The sequence below is a fragment of the Harpia harpyja genome, chromosome 5 (genome assembly GCF_026419915.1).
Source record: "Harpia harpyja isolate bHarHar1 chromosome 5, bHarHar1 primary haplotype, whole genome shotgun sequence".
NCBI lineage: Eukaryota > Metazoa > Chordata > Aves > Accipitriformes > Accipitridae > Harpia > Harpia harpyja.
Window position 1 is genome coordinate 10,253,112 of NC_068944.1, and position 16,452 is coordinate 10,269,563.

At 42.3% G+C, this 16,452-nt stretch overlaps 2 protein-coding genes across 4 annotated transcripts in view; one reads left to right on the plus strand and one right to left on the minus strand.

The window, feature by feature from the left end:
• INVS (inversin) overlaps positions 1-3,200 on the minus strand; it is a 97,944-nt gene extending 94,744 nt beyond the window's left edge. The window contains exons 1-2 of one of the 3 annotated variants that reach the window (XM_052788569.1): positions 3,126-3,169; positions 2,308-2,487 (exon numbers count right to left, since the gene is read on the minus strand). The gene's annotated coding sequence lies outside the window, so the exon portion shown is untranslated. Of the gene's footprint in view, positions 1-2,307; positions 2,541-3,125 lie in introns of those variants that run through there. The other 2 variants (XM_052788568.1, XM_052788567.1) reach the window with 2 other exon arrangements.
• A 153-nt stretch (positions 3,201-3,353) lies between these two features.
• The window catches only part of ERP44 (endoplasmic reticulum protein 44), a 54,707-nt gene continuing 41,608 nt past the window's right edge, over positions 3,354-16,452 (plus strand). The window contains exon 1 of the mRNA XM_052787193.1: positions 3,354-3,543. Coding sequence (XP_052643153.1) covers positions 3,478-3,543 — 66 coding nt within the window. The 5' untranslated portion in view covers positions 3,354-3,477. The remainder of the gene's footprint in view (positions 3,544-16,452) is intronic.

The window sequence follows — 16,452 nt, forward strand, 5'->3', positions numbered from 1 at the left end:
CATGAATGCTTCCATCCTTAGTGAGTTTGGTGAACCTCTCTCTGTTTCAGAAAAGACATCAAACATTTTTTTTGACACACTTGTTTTACCACATAAGTAGGTGATCCTTCCCCTAATCAGAAGCGTGTCATTAATGGGTTCATGGCTTTGCTGACTTCTAGGAGCAGAGAACAGAAAGGACTTCAAAGAGTCTAATGCGACAGGAGGTTAACAACATTTCCACTTTTAGAGGATATAAGACAGGCTAGTGGTGCCATAATACACCACGACAAATTACAGAAAAGCTCAACTTGACTTGGTGCTTAAGAAAGTCGAAGAAAGTGGAGATGCATACACGACAATGCAAGGTAGAGCTTACACAAGCCCAAATACACTGTAAGACATAAAGCACAATTGTTTTAGTTTTAGCATAACAGCCCTTCAAACATTCCCAGTGCTAGCTACAATCGTTTTCTTTTAAGGAGGATAAAGAATACGCACATCGTTCAAAATACTTACACCATTCTCTGCATCCCAAGTATCCTCTGCTCCTTGAAAAAAACTGCTTTTTTGACTTTTTAGGACACATAGTTGATATGTTTCATTCAAAGCTACACTATTCCTCCCAAACTAGCAGTATGGCTTATGCTTTCTGTTATCTGCTCTACATTATACTGGATAAAAGCAGATGAGGCATTTCTGCTTCAGGCAAATCTGAAGAAACCAAAAGGGACAACATGAAGCTGAGTGTCAGTTACAGTGCTTCCCCCCAATTAACTATTACATTTTTCTCCTCGGTTATTTCTACAGCTATATAAATTTGCCTGCTATATGAAGGAAATGACAATACTCAACTGCAATCTGAACAAGAGGAAAGAAAGAGAACGTAAAAGGCTGCAGAGATGGATCATGTACTACATAGTTTAACATGCACTTGGCATACAAGACTACAGCTTATCTTTAACCTGCCCCCACCTTTTCCTCGAAAGCTTCCTCTGGGTACAAATAAATACATCAGGACTCTCTACATTACTAGGTGGACCTATATGCACCATTGGAATTTTACACTTGTTGGAATTTTAAGATACTAGTTTTATTCCCCAAAGTTACCGCTGATGTCTTTTCCTCCATTTTCTTTATATTTTACCCTTCCACAAACAAATAAACTATAATACAAAACATCCAGAGGCAGCAGTGTAAAATTCAGCAAATACTGAAGAACTTAGTAAAGTGCCAGAAGCACCCCAATTACATGAACAATTACTTAAAACTTACTGCATACAGAAGAGAATTATTAATGAAAGATGTTCATAATTTCCAGAGGAAAACAAGAGCCACATCTGCATAAAGTGTCAGTAATCATACAGGTGAGAGAAGCAACCAATTACCTCTACAGCAATTCTCAGTACAGTATCATAACTCCATTGAAAGAGCTAATTCTGCATCCAAGAAATTCTGAAATATTAAGAGGAACTATAAAAGGAAAATATGTAACTTTCCTCAGATAAATCTCTCATGTATATGAGAAACAGATGAACTGGTATCTGGAAGACCTGTTTGATAAAGATCCTCATCAGCAGAAAATGAGGTATTTATTCACAAGGGATGAAAAACAACAATAAAAATCAAGAAATAACTACAAGGTCTGCTTATAAAAAGTGACATAATTGACATTATCTGTAATATGCATTTTATTGCTGGAATCAAGTAAATAATTAACTTTTTCTTCTTTAAGCTAACATGCAGAAAGTGATTAGCCTTGTCGAGTCACCTGAACTGAAGGGACAGTCATATGGACACCAAGAGCTCGCCAAGGTATGTAAAATTTCACACCAAACTGTGATAAGTCTACTTTGCATTACGCAGATAATCAGAATCACACCATTTTTCTATTCAGCAAAACAGGAGTTTGTTAAAATTTAAACAAGATCACTCTCTCAAATTTTACCGATACAGTTTCCAAGTGAAGAATGAGCTGCTATGAAAAAATATCAAAGTATTTTTCAAATATGAATTAATTCAGAAGCTAAGACATTCATTCTACAGATTGAGGGGCACAGGTTCTTAAGGTAGACATAGCAGAACTCGTAAAAGTTAAAGTTCCAGCTTCAGCCTATAAAAAAAAGACATGATTTGTGTGTCTATATAGGTGGTTGTGGCTCATGAAACTGACAGACCAAATGATTTCTTGCAGGGTCACACATAAAGTCTGAGCCTGCCGGGCTTTCTCTGAAGCCAAATTGGGCTCGACTTGCAAAAAGCTGATGTAAAGGATTTTCTTTTAAATGGCGTTATGCCCCATTTCACTCCTTACACTTGTGTACATACTGGAAACATGAAGAACACCAAGTGCAGCTTTCCATGATCTTTTTGAGGCAGCTCTGCAAGGTCTCAAAGCATATATATACCATAAGGTCCAAAGTTTTACTGGAAGAGGATGAAGCGCCGCATTTTAGGCGTTGCTCCTTTTCAGTATTTAGAACTCAGGAAGTGACAAAAAGCACAAATCTGCTGAAGCGTCGAGGCATAAAAATGAATGATGACGTCCCACTTCAACCCTATTACCAAGCTGAAGTTGCCCAACCCTCCCGCGCCAGCCGCTCTGCCCCCTCACGCAGGGCTGCCTTCCCCCGCCTTGCGAACAGAAAGTTGCTTCCCCCACTCTGAGGAAACGAAGACACCCCCCCCCCAAGGCGCACAGCGCCCGAACACCCCTCCATCTTCCCTACACCCAAAGCCGTTTCCTCAGCCTCGGCGGCTGAAGGGCCGAGGCGGGACCCAGCGACGCCAAACTCAAACGTGGAACAACTTTCCACGGGCGCCTAGGGGTTGCCCGTGTCCCCGCCGAGCCGCCTCACCCACCACCCGGCTCGGTAAGGGAGCTGCCCGCGCGCTTCCCGCCACCGCTGAGGGCTGGCAGGGACCCCTCACCCCCCCCGCCACAGACAGAGGGGCCCCCGGGACCCACACCGAGCCCCAGCGACCGGGCAAGAGCGGAAGGGGCTGCGGTACCACAGGACACCCCACCACCACAGGCGGAAAGGGTTAACCCTACCCTGCCCCGCCCGGGCGGTGATGGCCGCCTGCCTCCCTGCCTCCCTCCCTCCACTCCCTCCCCGGCGCCTCAACCGCGCCCCGTAACTCACCTCGACCCCACCCGCCTCCTCATTGCGCCGCCGCCACCAGGCCCCGCCCCTTCACCGCCCGGGCGGGGCCCGGGGCCCCTAGCGCGCGGGCAGGCCGCGGTGCGTTCTGGGATCGCTTCTGCCCTTCGCTCCCTCGGGCGGCGGCGGCGGAGGAGGCGGCGGCGGCTTAGGAACTACGCTTCCCGGCGTGCCCCGCGCCAGCGCGGGAACCCGGAAGCGGAGCGGGGGAGGCGGGGAGCGTGGGGGCCCGCGGTGGAACTTGCCCGGGTGTTTCCTGGCGACGGGGGAAGTGAGGCGCCGCCGCGGAGAGTGGGAGCCGCGCTTCTCCCCCCTCCCGGGCGCCCGATCTACCATGAGACCCGCCATCTTCCCGCTCCTGCCTGACCCTGGCTGCCTCTTCCTCCTCCTCCTCCTCCTGGTGAGCGACCGGCTCCCCGCAGCCCTTCCCTTCCCCGCCGCGGGGGGAGCATCGGCCTGGCCTAGGGCGGCCTAGGGGTAGCCGGCGTCCTCCCGCTCGCCCCGCTTGTGGACGCCGGGAACGTGCCTGGGGCCGGGCGGCGGTCCCCGGTCCCGGCGCGGTGCCTCGCCTCGCACCTGCTCGGCGGGGGAGGGGAGGGGAGGCGAGCGGCGGCTGCGGGAGCGGCCCCGGTTGGCGGAGGCCGGTGTTGTGGCCGAGGCCGATAGGCTGCGGACCCGGAACGGGCCGGGCCGAGGCTCGGGAGCCGGCCGCGGGCCCGGGGTAATCGGCCTGGCGGGCGGTGGGGGCCTCGCCGAGGCTCGGCTTGCCTCCGCGGAGAAGGCCGGCGTGGCGCCTTCCTTCTTCAGGAACCGAAGAGGGGAAGCGGGGGGGAAGCGAGCGGCCCCTCGGGCGGTTAGCGGGAGCCGCCGCTGCCGGGAGGGAACGGCCTTAACGGTGCCTCCGCGGAGCCCGCTTGTCGGCCGTGTTTCGGGTGCTGCCGCCCTTAAACCGAGGGGAGCGGGGTTCCCCTGCCTGCAGCCGGTGCGGCCTTGCCGTGAGGCATGGCTTGCAGCGAAGTCACCCCGTCCGAGGTGGGAAAAGTTCCCGAGCTGTCTTGCACCGCCGTCACGTTTATCTTTAGTTGTCAGGCTACAGCGTTATTTTTTTTTAGGCTGGCGTTACATGCGTGACCTAAGCCACCTCTGGCTTTGCGCACGCACGCGCAGAGAAACTCAATCACCGGTGCGTGTGTTTTCTGGAGATAACTTGTCTGTGTTACTTTTTTTTTTTTTAAACAGGCTGATGTAGTGATTCTTACTTTCCCAGAATTATATTGGGCCAGATTCTGGGCCTTTCATAGCGTAAGTGACTTGCAGAGCTGAAGGGGACTTGTGTGAATAAGTTTAATGGGATTTAGGCTTAGGATACTAATGTGTTTAATCGATCTACTTTAAACATTTGGGGGAGTAAAACTGGCCAGAAAATGAAGGAATAATTGGAGGTAGAGGTAGACAGAGCTTTGGGGATCGAAAGGGAAGTACATAGTAATATAGCTACTAACGAATGAATTAATAGAAATGTGAGGACAAATACTTATTGAACAGAACAAGCGCTTGTTATCCCTTTGAAATGTGCACTTCTACCTGGATAAGCACTGGTTATAAACTTGCTGCAGTTTCAGGGTTAGTAAATATATGTGATTGGTAGGGTTTGAAAAAACACATTTGAAATGTTTATGTATAGATGGCTGTTTATAGTGTGTTCGCTCACTATATGAGAGACTAAAGTGAAGAACCTAGTATTTACCAGTTGCATCTGTGCCTTAAAACAACAAGGATGTTGCTTATGCACTAGGTTGTTTTTTTACCATTGTTTTAAGTACAGAGTCCAATGAGCAAAAACAAGGAGCGTGTACTGTTTTAAAGTGTCATTTGAATGAGCAAGTACAAGTTTGAAAAAGTGGACACGAGTTGATGAACACATTTTTCTTTCTTCATGGTACAGTTGATCAATGCAAATCTAATATGCATCAGTTAGATCTCTGTGTGCTAACTACAAAATAGGAAATGGCTAAGATCTGAAATTTCCCCATGTTTTAGTTGCTGTTTCTTTGTCTATGGGTCACTGAAACCAATTCTAGTGTGATTAAAAAGAACTGTATTCATAAAACCTTAAAAAGAATACAGGTCAGAGTTGTTTTTAAGAAAAATAATTACGTAAAATGTTATATCTGTATAATTCTTCAGCATTACATCAGGCGTGGCCCTGTGTTGTAAGGTGCCTAGTTACATACTTGGATCACGCCAATGAATCATTCCTCGTAGTAGATGTGTTAAGAGTTTTGGAAAATTTGTCCTGAGCAGACTCGGAGTGGGAAGGGATCCTTTTTCTTTAAAATAGCTGAAAAACTCTTTTACGGAGTAAAAATGGTGTTTGTTTTCTTGTGGCTTGTGGAGAATCTGGCAAGGTGTACCAGATTAGCTTCAAAGTTCTGGTAACTTTGGTTTTTTTGTTACCAACAGCCATGAATACTTAAGACCAGCAATGTAACCGTGATCTTGGTTGGTAAGGTTTGGGAGAGCCGCCTTCTCTGCATCCAAAGGATGTGCCATCTAGCAGAGCTTCTTTGAGCATGGCAGTTGGCATATTTTGTGGATAAGTGAGCTTGTTAGTGTTACATCAATGGTTCCTAGAACAGAATACAATGATACGTAGCTGTGAAAACAGCTTGCTAAGCTGGTCTTGCTTCGTAATAGCAATGAAGTTAAAAGAAATTATTTAGATTTCCAGACTTTTGATAAGTATATTTCTTTTCTACATGGGGAATTAAAATGCTGCCAAAGGAAGAAAGATACAGTGTCAATATCAAAAGAAGTTCTTTTGTCTGAAGAAGTTTGACAGTAGGAGATCACTAAAATTTTAGAGGGCTTTGGGTCTCACTCTGTTCTTCTCCCTGGTCTCACTGAAGGTTGGGTGGCTAGGATGGAGATTGCAGCGCAAAGCGTTACAGCGATACCTGCCAGTCCCAGCACAGCCCTTTTCCCTTCTAACTTTTCAACCTCGTGCTAGCATTGTACTGGGCCGCTGGGAGACGAAAAGGGCCTGGAGAGAGGATGGGGGGAAGTACAGGCTGGTGTGACCCCTGCCTCTGCAGCACTGGAGCTGAGTGGAGGGGCGAGCAGCGCACAGCACAGGCTGTAGAGGATTGTGTACAGCTGATTGCAAGACTGGAGTAAGAGATGCATAGTAAAGTCATGTGGCCCCTTGTGCTTGTAGATTAAGATGTTTCTGCCATGTTGGTATATATTGCTTAATGCTGGGTAGGACAGATCTTTAAGATGAATCCAGGACAGTGGAATAAAAGCTGATGGGACAGTGGCTCATCACATTCTCCTCTAAGGCAAGGTGTGGTTCTTTGTCTTTGCTCTAACCAATCATTCTGTATGTTTGCCTCTACTTGCAGATGTGTATGCTTTGCCTATAAGGAAAATTCTAGAACAAGACACTCTGTTGCACATGCTTCTTATGCATATGTTTGAAAGACATTTGTCGTACTACTTAGTACTCCACTGGGAGGCTCATGCACAGTGTCCCTGAGCAATAGATGTGACTAGAGGAAACCACCAACTGATAGTGAGGGAAATGAAGGGGGAAGTTCTCTGCGGGCTTTTTTTTTGTTGGGTTGTTTTTTTTTCCTTTCCCTCAAACAGCTAAAAGGATTTCCCAATTCTTCCACTTCAATTTATTAGGTTTCAAAACACCACTACTATACCTTTACTTTGTAGCTTGTTTGGAAAGCTGTCATGGACAAACTGAGAACACCTACTTCTTAATATATTTGGCAACACATTTGGAAGAGCATATTTGTCCTCATATTCTGAGGATGTGAAATGTTGGAGTGTTTTCTGAGTCTTAACTAGTTTTTTAATAAGTAGTAGCTTCTCTTCACTTGGGGTTATTACGGAAGCCTGGTGTATATTCCATTTATGATTCAGTAGCCCCACCGTCTATGTATGCTCTTCCCTATAAATTGATGCAGTTTATCATTGCCAGATAATATTTAGTGTTACAGTTAGTCTTACACTATAATGTTTTATATTTTTAGTGAAGCTTTCAAAATACTAGTTATATAGCAATGCAATTGCAGCTGTTAGGAGCAGTAACTTAGAAGAGGCACAAAAGTCAATGAACTTTTGAATTTCCTATGTAACTTTTAATTGGAAAAATTACTGTAGGGTAATATTTCTGTTTCTTATTTTACTGCCACTGCCTTTCATGTCTTGTTAATATGACACCAAGTACCCAAACAGTGAAAGTAAAATGAAATAAAATTATGTCTTTTAACTTAATGTTAAATACTGTAGTAAGTAGCAAGTTGCCTGAAGAGAAGTTGAACACTCTGTACATCTTACGTATAGAGCATATTTCTACGCATTTGCCTCTTTCTGCATATGTATTAACAAACAAATTTTGTAGTCGGGAATCCTGCTCAAAATGTAATATTCTGAATTTGAGCATTAGTCAAAGGTTGTAGTTACAGGCAAATTTAGGCCACTGAGCCTTAAACAATGAAAGGGGTTCCCTCCAAGAGTAGCCTGGGAGTTCTGAGTTGTTCATCATCTGTTATGACCTCTAAAGAGTGAAATAGTAGTTAACTGAGGAACTTTCCCTAGGTTGGGGCAGGGGGCCAGAACTACTAGGGGATGCTTAGACTCTTGCTATGAAGAAGAATTGCATTCTTCTTGCTATGCCATGTGATGGACAAGTTTTCTGTTTGGAGTGCTCAGGAGGGAAGAGAGGAGGAACTGAACTGATTCTTCAGACCGAAGACTCGGACAATGCTGGAAAATGTATAAATGAGTTATTGACAGTAGGATGTCACAGATCATATTGCTGGCAGCTGAAGTACTCTGTAGTGACACACTCCTTGATTTTCTTTTGATATCCTTACCATTCTCTTCTGTAGTCTGCTTTGGGTTTTTTTGGCAGGACAGCTTTCTTAAGCAAGAGACTGGTCCTCATACTGCTTTCTTGGGAAAGCACAATTACCACTGGTTATTCTTACACATGCCCAGCAGTTATCCCCTGTGTTTTAATCAAACCTATTTCTTTTGAAAGACTTAAGGATTATATACTGCTATTCAGGAGGACCAGTTGTTCACCTCGCAGGCTCTTTTGTAAGCCTCACTTGTCTAGTTTCCAGATACTTTGTTTACTTAAAGGGAGGGAGTTGTCTCATGTGAAAAGCAAGTATACAAATATGCTGTAAATTTTATAGCAAAGCTTCTTCAAAAGCTCATCAAGAGAGTCTGGAGATACATTCAAGTAATATGTGCTTCAAAAATGGAGTAGTTTTGGATGCAGTAGCAATACCTCTTTTTTTTTTTCCCTTCTTTTTTCATTTTCCTTTTCTCCCCCCCCCCTTTTTTTTTGAGAGTTCTCTAGTGATTTAGAGGAGGAACATAGGAACATTTAGGAATGTTAGCAGAAGCAATATAGGGTGTAGATGTCAGAGCCTAAGGAATGTTTTCTTCCAAAACTCTAAACTGGAGAGAGCTCCCCTGAGAAGCAGAGGAGGGCAAGTGCATTGTAGAGAATTAGGAAAGGAAAGTGAGATCAAATTTCCATCAGAGTTCTGCCTTTGCACTTCTTTCCTCCCCCATATGTCTTCATTCATCAGAAGCATGCTAACCATTGGTAGAAACATACGTAATTTTCTTTTTCAAAACTGTTAGTAATGTCAACTGCTCATATAATCTAATTTTTAAAAAAATGTTCATAACTGAGATTTTAGAAGTTTGATTAACTTCAATTTTTTTTTTTTTTTAATTTACTGGCTCTCAGGTATTTATCTTACATTGTTAAGGGTTATTCTGTAAAGCTATTGCTATACTCAGCACTAACTCAGAATATTTTTTTCACTGCCAGTTGAGGATGGTGTATTTCTCCAAACCAGCTGTAGGACCTTGTCCATATTAAATTATACTCTGGTGATTACAAAAAGTGACAAGGTATATTGCAAGAGAGTTCAATAATTTTTCCTTTTTTCATGTATGCTACTACTGAGAAACTGACAACCCTGATAATACACCCTTAAAGCTAAGAGCCGTTCATGCCATTAAAACATGTGCAAAGTTCCAGTACTGTGCCCTCCAGATAAGCACCTGTTACTTGCAGCCTCTTCTGGGAGTGAACCAAACCTGGAAGCTCCTTCACATGCGTGCACATACACCTTTAATCTGGTAGTGATCCACAAGATCTGCTCTTTGTGTAGCTGGTAGAACATAAATGTTATCTTGGCTGCAGTGGCACTAAGCAAAATGCAAAGTACAGTGGTCTGTATCTTGAACCATATAGGAATTGAAATGGCGAAAGCAATGAGGACAGAACATCATACGTGGTTATCTAAATACAGGTGCTCTATGCATACCTTCAGCAAATAACTGGTTCCCAAGTAATTGCATACGCAGTACAATGTTTCTGGTAAACACAGCAAATCTCCTGTTCATCTGTTTTTATTGTAGTAAATGTTTTGGGTTTCTTCGCTCCCCTTGTTTCCTGATCTACATTAGTTTGGAGTACTGAGAGTCTCACTGTATTTACCCGGTAGAGTCAAGTTGTAGAGTTTTGGTTTTTGATTGCCACTGGAAGTTTGATCACTTAAATTGGGAGGGACCTCTAAAAGTCATCTGGTCTTCCTTCTTGCTTAATGCAAGACTAACTTAGATGGGGTTGCTCAGGGTTTTTCCCAGTTGAGATTTGACTGTCTCCAAGGACGGAGGTTCTACAACTTCTCTGGGCACCTGTTTTAATGACTGATCAAAACCTTGTTGAAAGTTTTACCTGAAAAATCTACTTGGAGCTGCAGCTTGTGTCCCTTGCCTCTTGTCCTGTCACTGTGCATCTTTGAGAAGAGTCTGTCTCTGCCTTCTCTATAACCTCCAACTAGGTCGTTGGTAACAGCAGTAATAGCTTACTCTTCTTAAGGCTGAATAAATGCAGTTGTCTCAGCCTCTTCTTGTAGACCCTCTTCTCCAGCCACTATGCATCTTGGGAGCAATCTGCTGGATTTCACTCCCATATGTTAATGTCTGTCTTGTACAGGCAATCCCAAAGCTGGGCAGAATCCTTCAGATGTGGTCCCACAAGTGCCAAATGAAAGGGAAGAAACGCTTCCCTTGGTCTGCTGGCTACACTTTTGCTGATGCAGCCTAGTTTGCAGTTGTCTTTGCTGCAAGGGGCATGCTGCTGACAACTGTTCGACTTGTCCCTCAAGACTTTTTCTGCAAAGCTGTTTTCTATCTGGGTGGCTTCCAGCCTATACGGGGTTATTTCACCCGAAATGCAGGACTTTGCCTTTGTTGAACTTCAATGAGGTTTCTATCAGGCCATTTCTCCAGCCAGTTGAGGTCTCTCTGAATAGCAGATCTCCCCTCTAGCATACAAGCCACTTCCCCCGCTGCAGCATCCTCAGGAAGTTTGCGGAAGGGGCACTCTCTTCCATCATTCTGGTCATTGGTAAAGACAAACCTTCTTACATCCAATATTGGTCTGGAGAAACTCCATTAGAGACCAGTTGGACACGGTATCTTTGGTTACAGCCCTTTGAGCCCAGCAGTCCAGCCACCATGTCACTCGCTTCATAGTTCACTTATTCAGTTCATATATCACCAATTTAGGTCTAAGGATACTTTGAGATACTATCTCAGAAGCTTGCTAAAGTCAAGGCAAACAATGTCCAGGATTCTTCCCTCATTTGCAGAGCTACTCATCTCACTACAGAAAACAGTCAGATTGATTTACTCTTTTTAAATCCATGCTGGATGGATGTGGCTTCTGGAAAGAAAATTTGCCTCCATAATGCTCCTGGGGACCCAGGAAATGCATTTTGTCTGGTTCTGTGGCTCTGTGTATGTCTAACTTGCTTAAGAGCTTTCTAACTTGGTCTTCAACTCGTGGTAATGCTTCTCTTCCCTGGTACTCTACTACTAGGTTCAGACCTCATCAGTAGAAAATGAGACAAAGATGACATTGGGTAGCTAAGCCTTCTCCGTGTTGTTTGTCGCTACATCCCCTGCTAGTTGAGCAGCAGGCCTACAGTTCCCTTCATCTTCCTTTTGTTGCCAGCATACCTGTAGAAACCCTCTGTGCTACCCTTAATATCCCTCTCTAGTTTCAACTCCAGCTGAGCTTGGGCTTTTCTAATTTCATCCTGCCTGCTCAAGCAATGTTTCTATATTCCTATCAGATATTTACTTTCTTACCTCTACCTTAAGTGTACTTTTTTTTTTTTCTTTTTTTATAAAAACTCATCCAGAAATTCTCTGTTAACCCATGTAGGTCTTCTGCCATACCTACTTTCTGCAGAGTGGAGTGGATTGTTTTTGTGCTTTGAAGAGGTTGTCCTTGAAGTTCAACAGGCTCTCATGGGCCCTTTTGGCTTTCAGAGCCATGTTCTATGAGTGGACTGAATTGTTATTGAGACCTGAGTGTCTTAAGCTCTTGTCGGTTTTTTTCAGGGTTCTGCAAGATACGTTTTTCTATTAAAGAATAAGTATTGTAGTAGGTGGGAATTATTGTGACACCATCATTGGTGAGCTGTATCTGAAAGTTTCATCAGCAGTGGCAATGAAATGAAACACTGGAGATCCCAATGGCTTGTTTCCTGGAAGAAGCAGGTTACCACATTTTATGTGCTGGAGTCTCCCACCTGCTTCACTTTGGGACCAAAAATAAGAATATGCTAACCCACAGGGAGATTTCAGGTATATGGTTTGCTGCATTCAGTTTCAAAGGAAGATACTGCTCTATGGCATCGATTTCTTTAATCACTGAAACTTTGTATCCTAAATGGTGTTCATGAAATAGGAACCTGAGCAGAAGGCAGAGCCCTGGAAATAGAGTGTAGTAAATGACCTGGTTCCTTGGCATACTTTTTGGAGCCAATGTCTCCTATCTTGCCTGGCATCAGTGATTCTTGCCAGGTTTCTGTGTGTGTTTCATTGAGGTGCACCCGAAAAGAAAAAAAAAAAAAAGTAGTCTGTAAGGATGTCAGGTTTTTTTGTCTTTATTTTTATAGATTTGTGAAGAGAAGTGGGGAGAAGAAAAGCAATCTAATCTCTGTTGTAAGATAACTGGCAGTAAAGCTTACATTTCATCTCCAAGTCAATTCGTGTGGCAATTGGGCATAAACATGGAGAGAACTTGTTCATTAGGAGCTCTGCAAGGAAGTATTTTGAAAGGCAAGGAATAGGTGCCCGTTCCAATGGTCTCGAAAAAGAAAACAACAGCTGTGATAGTGTTTTGCTGTTTCCCATAGCTGTCGTGATTATGAAGTGATGATATAATTAACTTTCTCAAAAGCTTCACAAAGGGAAAGCTTTTCAATGATGTATCCACATTTGTAATCCCAAGAAGAGCTTTTTGTTCCTTTAGTCACTGTCTATCACTTCTGTCTCTTATAGTTTGTTGAAATCCTCTTTCTTAAATCTTGCTGGAAACACTTAGCCCCTAAATTCTTTGCCAGTCATAAAAAATTATGGATTTTCATAAAAGTGTATATGAAAATCCTTTTTTTTTTTTTTTTCTTCTTCTTCTTCTCCCTGTTGAGTCAATTCACTTGGGATTTTGGACAGAATGACTGAAAGACAAATTGGTTGCTTCACAAACGTAATTAAGACAGTATGTGGTGCAGGGGGTGAACAGTTAGGGGTTCTTTCCTACTAATGATCCGTTAATTAGTGAAGGGAGCTCAGCGAGTGTATGGGCCTCTCAGGAATTACCTTTGAATGACATTTAAAACTGCTTTGGTTAAGAAGGTATCATCGCAGGGGAGAGAGGCCTTTTTTTTTCTTTTTTTTCTTTTTTTTTTTTTGTATTTTTTCTGTCAACATAGGCCAGCAGAATTTGCTAAACCAGTGCAAGTATGTACATATAATTAGTGTTACATAGCTATTAAAAGTTAGTTTAAAATAAGCCAATACACAGCTGTGATACCTTGCTGAGGATTTTGGTAACAATTATGGTTGCAGCAGTCCTCTATGTTGAGAACAGTAAGCTCGCTACATGGAGCTGGTTAACTGCAGAGCCAGCGTGTCTGATACTTGCTACCAGTTCAAGCACTGCACCATGTGAATGTGTTAATATTATTTTTAGGACCAGTCTGGAATACTTGCTTGAATATTTTTGTGGGAGTCAGCCTGAAGCTGGCAGGGTTAGTGTTCCTTGGGGGAGGTAAACCAGCAATGGGGTATCTCTGTATCATGTTATTTTGTGTATTTCAGAGTATCTGTGGCATGTGTCCTGTTGTCTGCATTCTTTACTCTTCTGCTGTCCAGAGTTATCCAGGATAAATCGACTGCATATGTGCAGGCCCTTAGCAGCTGTTTAGGGTAGAAAGAAAATAGCTCCTATGCAGTCTGAAATTAGCCGCTTATTCTTCAAGCTACGTGCAGCTGTGGTCCCAAAGGTGAATTTTTCTCTTCAGATTCAGGCAGCATTTCTTTAATCAATGTTCTTCTGTAGATGATAGCCAATGGATTAATTGTAAAATGTATTTCTTTTTCCCCCCACTCATTTAAATTGGGAGATTTTTCCAGTGCCAACATGCCAGTTAGAATGCAGCTGTGTAGTAGTATTTCTATTACTGCTTATTTGGAAAGATTTTATCCCTTATCTTCTCAGATGTCATTTTAAGATAGCAAATAATAAATACTAACCTAAAAATTGAGGCAAAGCATTTGTTAGAGACAAGCTAATAGATTGCCAGTGAGCTTTGATATACTTTGATTGCTAGTCTGCATGTGTAGAATGGAAGTTTGTGGAGTGTGCATCACAAATTTCCTTGGAATGAAGAAAAGAAAATAATCAAAGTAACATAAATTTAGATGATGTTTTAAATGGATTTATTCTAAAGTTCAAAGTTCTGATGTTAAGGGAATGGCAAGCTGAGGCAACAAAACCCCATTGTATTTTAGAAAGTTTATAATTTTGAAATCTTAAGGTGTTCTTCCTCATTTTGATTCCTCAGAAAGAGGGAGGAGCACCAGCAACACAGGACTGAATCTCAAACGGTTTTAATGTATGGACAAACACTTCATATGCCACAAATGGCTGTGTCGCAAAGGACTGTAGCTGTCTTTTGATAGTTGCGCAAAACCTTAACCTCCTGCTGAAATATTAGGAGGTAATCTGAGGAAATGTGGCATCTCAATCATGCTGAAGAAAGAAAAAAAAATCTGTAGCACAAGGAGGGTCTTAGTGATATTGAAAGTATTATTGCTAAAGGCTCTAGATCTGAGGTTAATAAATGGGGGTGGTTGTGTGCATATTCATGTGTGGGTTAGTTCTGGCTGAGATTGCAGGGCATAGGATGACCATGTAATGTTAAAACTGGAAGAGGGTAAGAATTTAACTTGAACTGCTAATTGTCATCCATACATTTGCTGCTCTGCGTTGGGAGTGTTGCTCCGTTGTTTAGTTCTAATTGTCATTGCCTTCAGTATCAAATAAGGATGAGCCATATCAAGCTGGCTGTCCTATGCTTTCAAACCGATTTTGTTATTCGGAAGTACGAATAGGCAGCAGCACTAGTATGAACAGTACAGTCGAAACCATGTTATTAGAGACTGGGTTGTCTGCTTGTCTTCCCTTACGTTGACTTCAGAGTGGCAGTTAAACCAGTATGCTTTGCTTCCCTTTGGGTGGACTGGGTGAGGAGAATGACCCTAGCTGTATTCTTCACTTAAGTATTTTGTTTGTCCAATTGTCACTTTTACTGCCTTTTTTTTTTTTTTTTTTAAACCCAGTGCCTCAGCTGCGTAGTTTAAAGCAGTGTGGATTGTGCATCTCTGGAGTTGCAGGATTGTGTTATTTCATCTATAAATGCTGATAAGAATATGTGAAATGCAGATTTCTCTAATGCTGCATTTCCGTTATGCCACCTGACTGCAATTTTATCTAAATTGATTCTTAGGTATTTCTGTTATGGAGGGCTAGTTTATACAAGTTTATGATAGCCCTTGTATTTGTATTTGAGCAGTTGGTTTTGGTAATTCATACCTACTTTTAAAACAAGTTCTAGCCTGAAAGGTAAAACTGAACAGGCTTGTCTTTGCTTAAAGCTCCTGCCTTTCTTGACACTGCAAAGAGATAGGAAACTTGATGTTTTGGAGCAGAAGAGCGAAAATGTATTCAGTATTGCAAATAGATTATATGGTTAATAAAAAGATAAGCAGCGAAAAGTGAGTAGGTGTTAAAGTTGAGCATTTCGGTTGCAATGAGTTGATTTTTGTCTTGTTGAACAATAATCTCAATATGTATTAAAATCTACCAAAATAGAAATTGTGTGTTGTTATTAAAGCAGTAGAATGTGTGTAGGAAAATTCAGTTATCCACTTCTACGTTCAGTCCTTCAGATTATTCTAAAGTAGCAAATGTTCACGTGACATAGGAAATAACTGTTTCTCGTGAAAACACTATATGTACTTTCAGTTTCTTCCTCTAAGATTATGCTTTAAAGGAGAGATTCTGAATTCTGTGGCCACTCCTTCCACAGAATACCGTAAAAGTTTTGGTTTCATTTTAATATCCATTTTCATCGCTAGTCCAAGAATGAACAAAACATACATATATATATATATGTGTGTGTGTGTTATTAAAGAAAAAAATTTCTCATTTCTTGTTCTGCTGTGGCCCAGTGTGTAAAGACAAGAATAAATGGCACAGGAAGGCTGTAGAAGATCATAATCACAGGATAGTATGTTGCTTTCTATAGTGATCCATGTGGCTCTCAAAACACAGTTCCTAATAAGCCTTCTATTTAGACTCAATTATTTATTTGAAATGACTCACAATTTCTTCTCTATTGCTACGCATCAAAATAATTTCCAAAGTATTTTAAGGGCAAAAATGGCTTTGACTTTTCTCAATACTTTTCTCTCTGTGTTTTAAGATATGATTTGCATTTCAAGGTTACATATGTGATCTCTGACTTGAGGAATGGAGTTACAAGTACACAGTCTCCAAGGTTTAAACTCTCTACAGTGAACGTTTTTGGTAATGTGTTTTATGTGTAATAGCAGTGGCCAAAATAGAGAACAGGCCTTTTTCCTTGGCTTAGTGAAAAGGGGCAGCAAACTGTTCTGCTCTGCTAGCCTTATCAAAGTTTTGACAAGCCAAGACCGAGCTACCCTTTATTTCGTATTGATGGATCACAGCTTTAATAAGTTCAGAAACTTCAGGGTGCTGGCTTTCATATAGAGCAACAGCTGCTTAACTTGCGGTAATCATTTTGGAAATTGCATTTGTATTTTGTGTGCTTTATTCCTTCTTGAAAGTGAATCCTTGTGTTGTTGCCAGATAATCAGA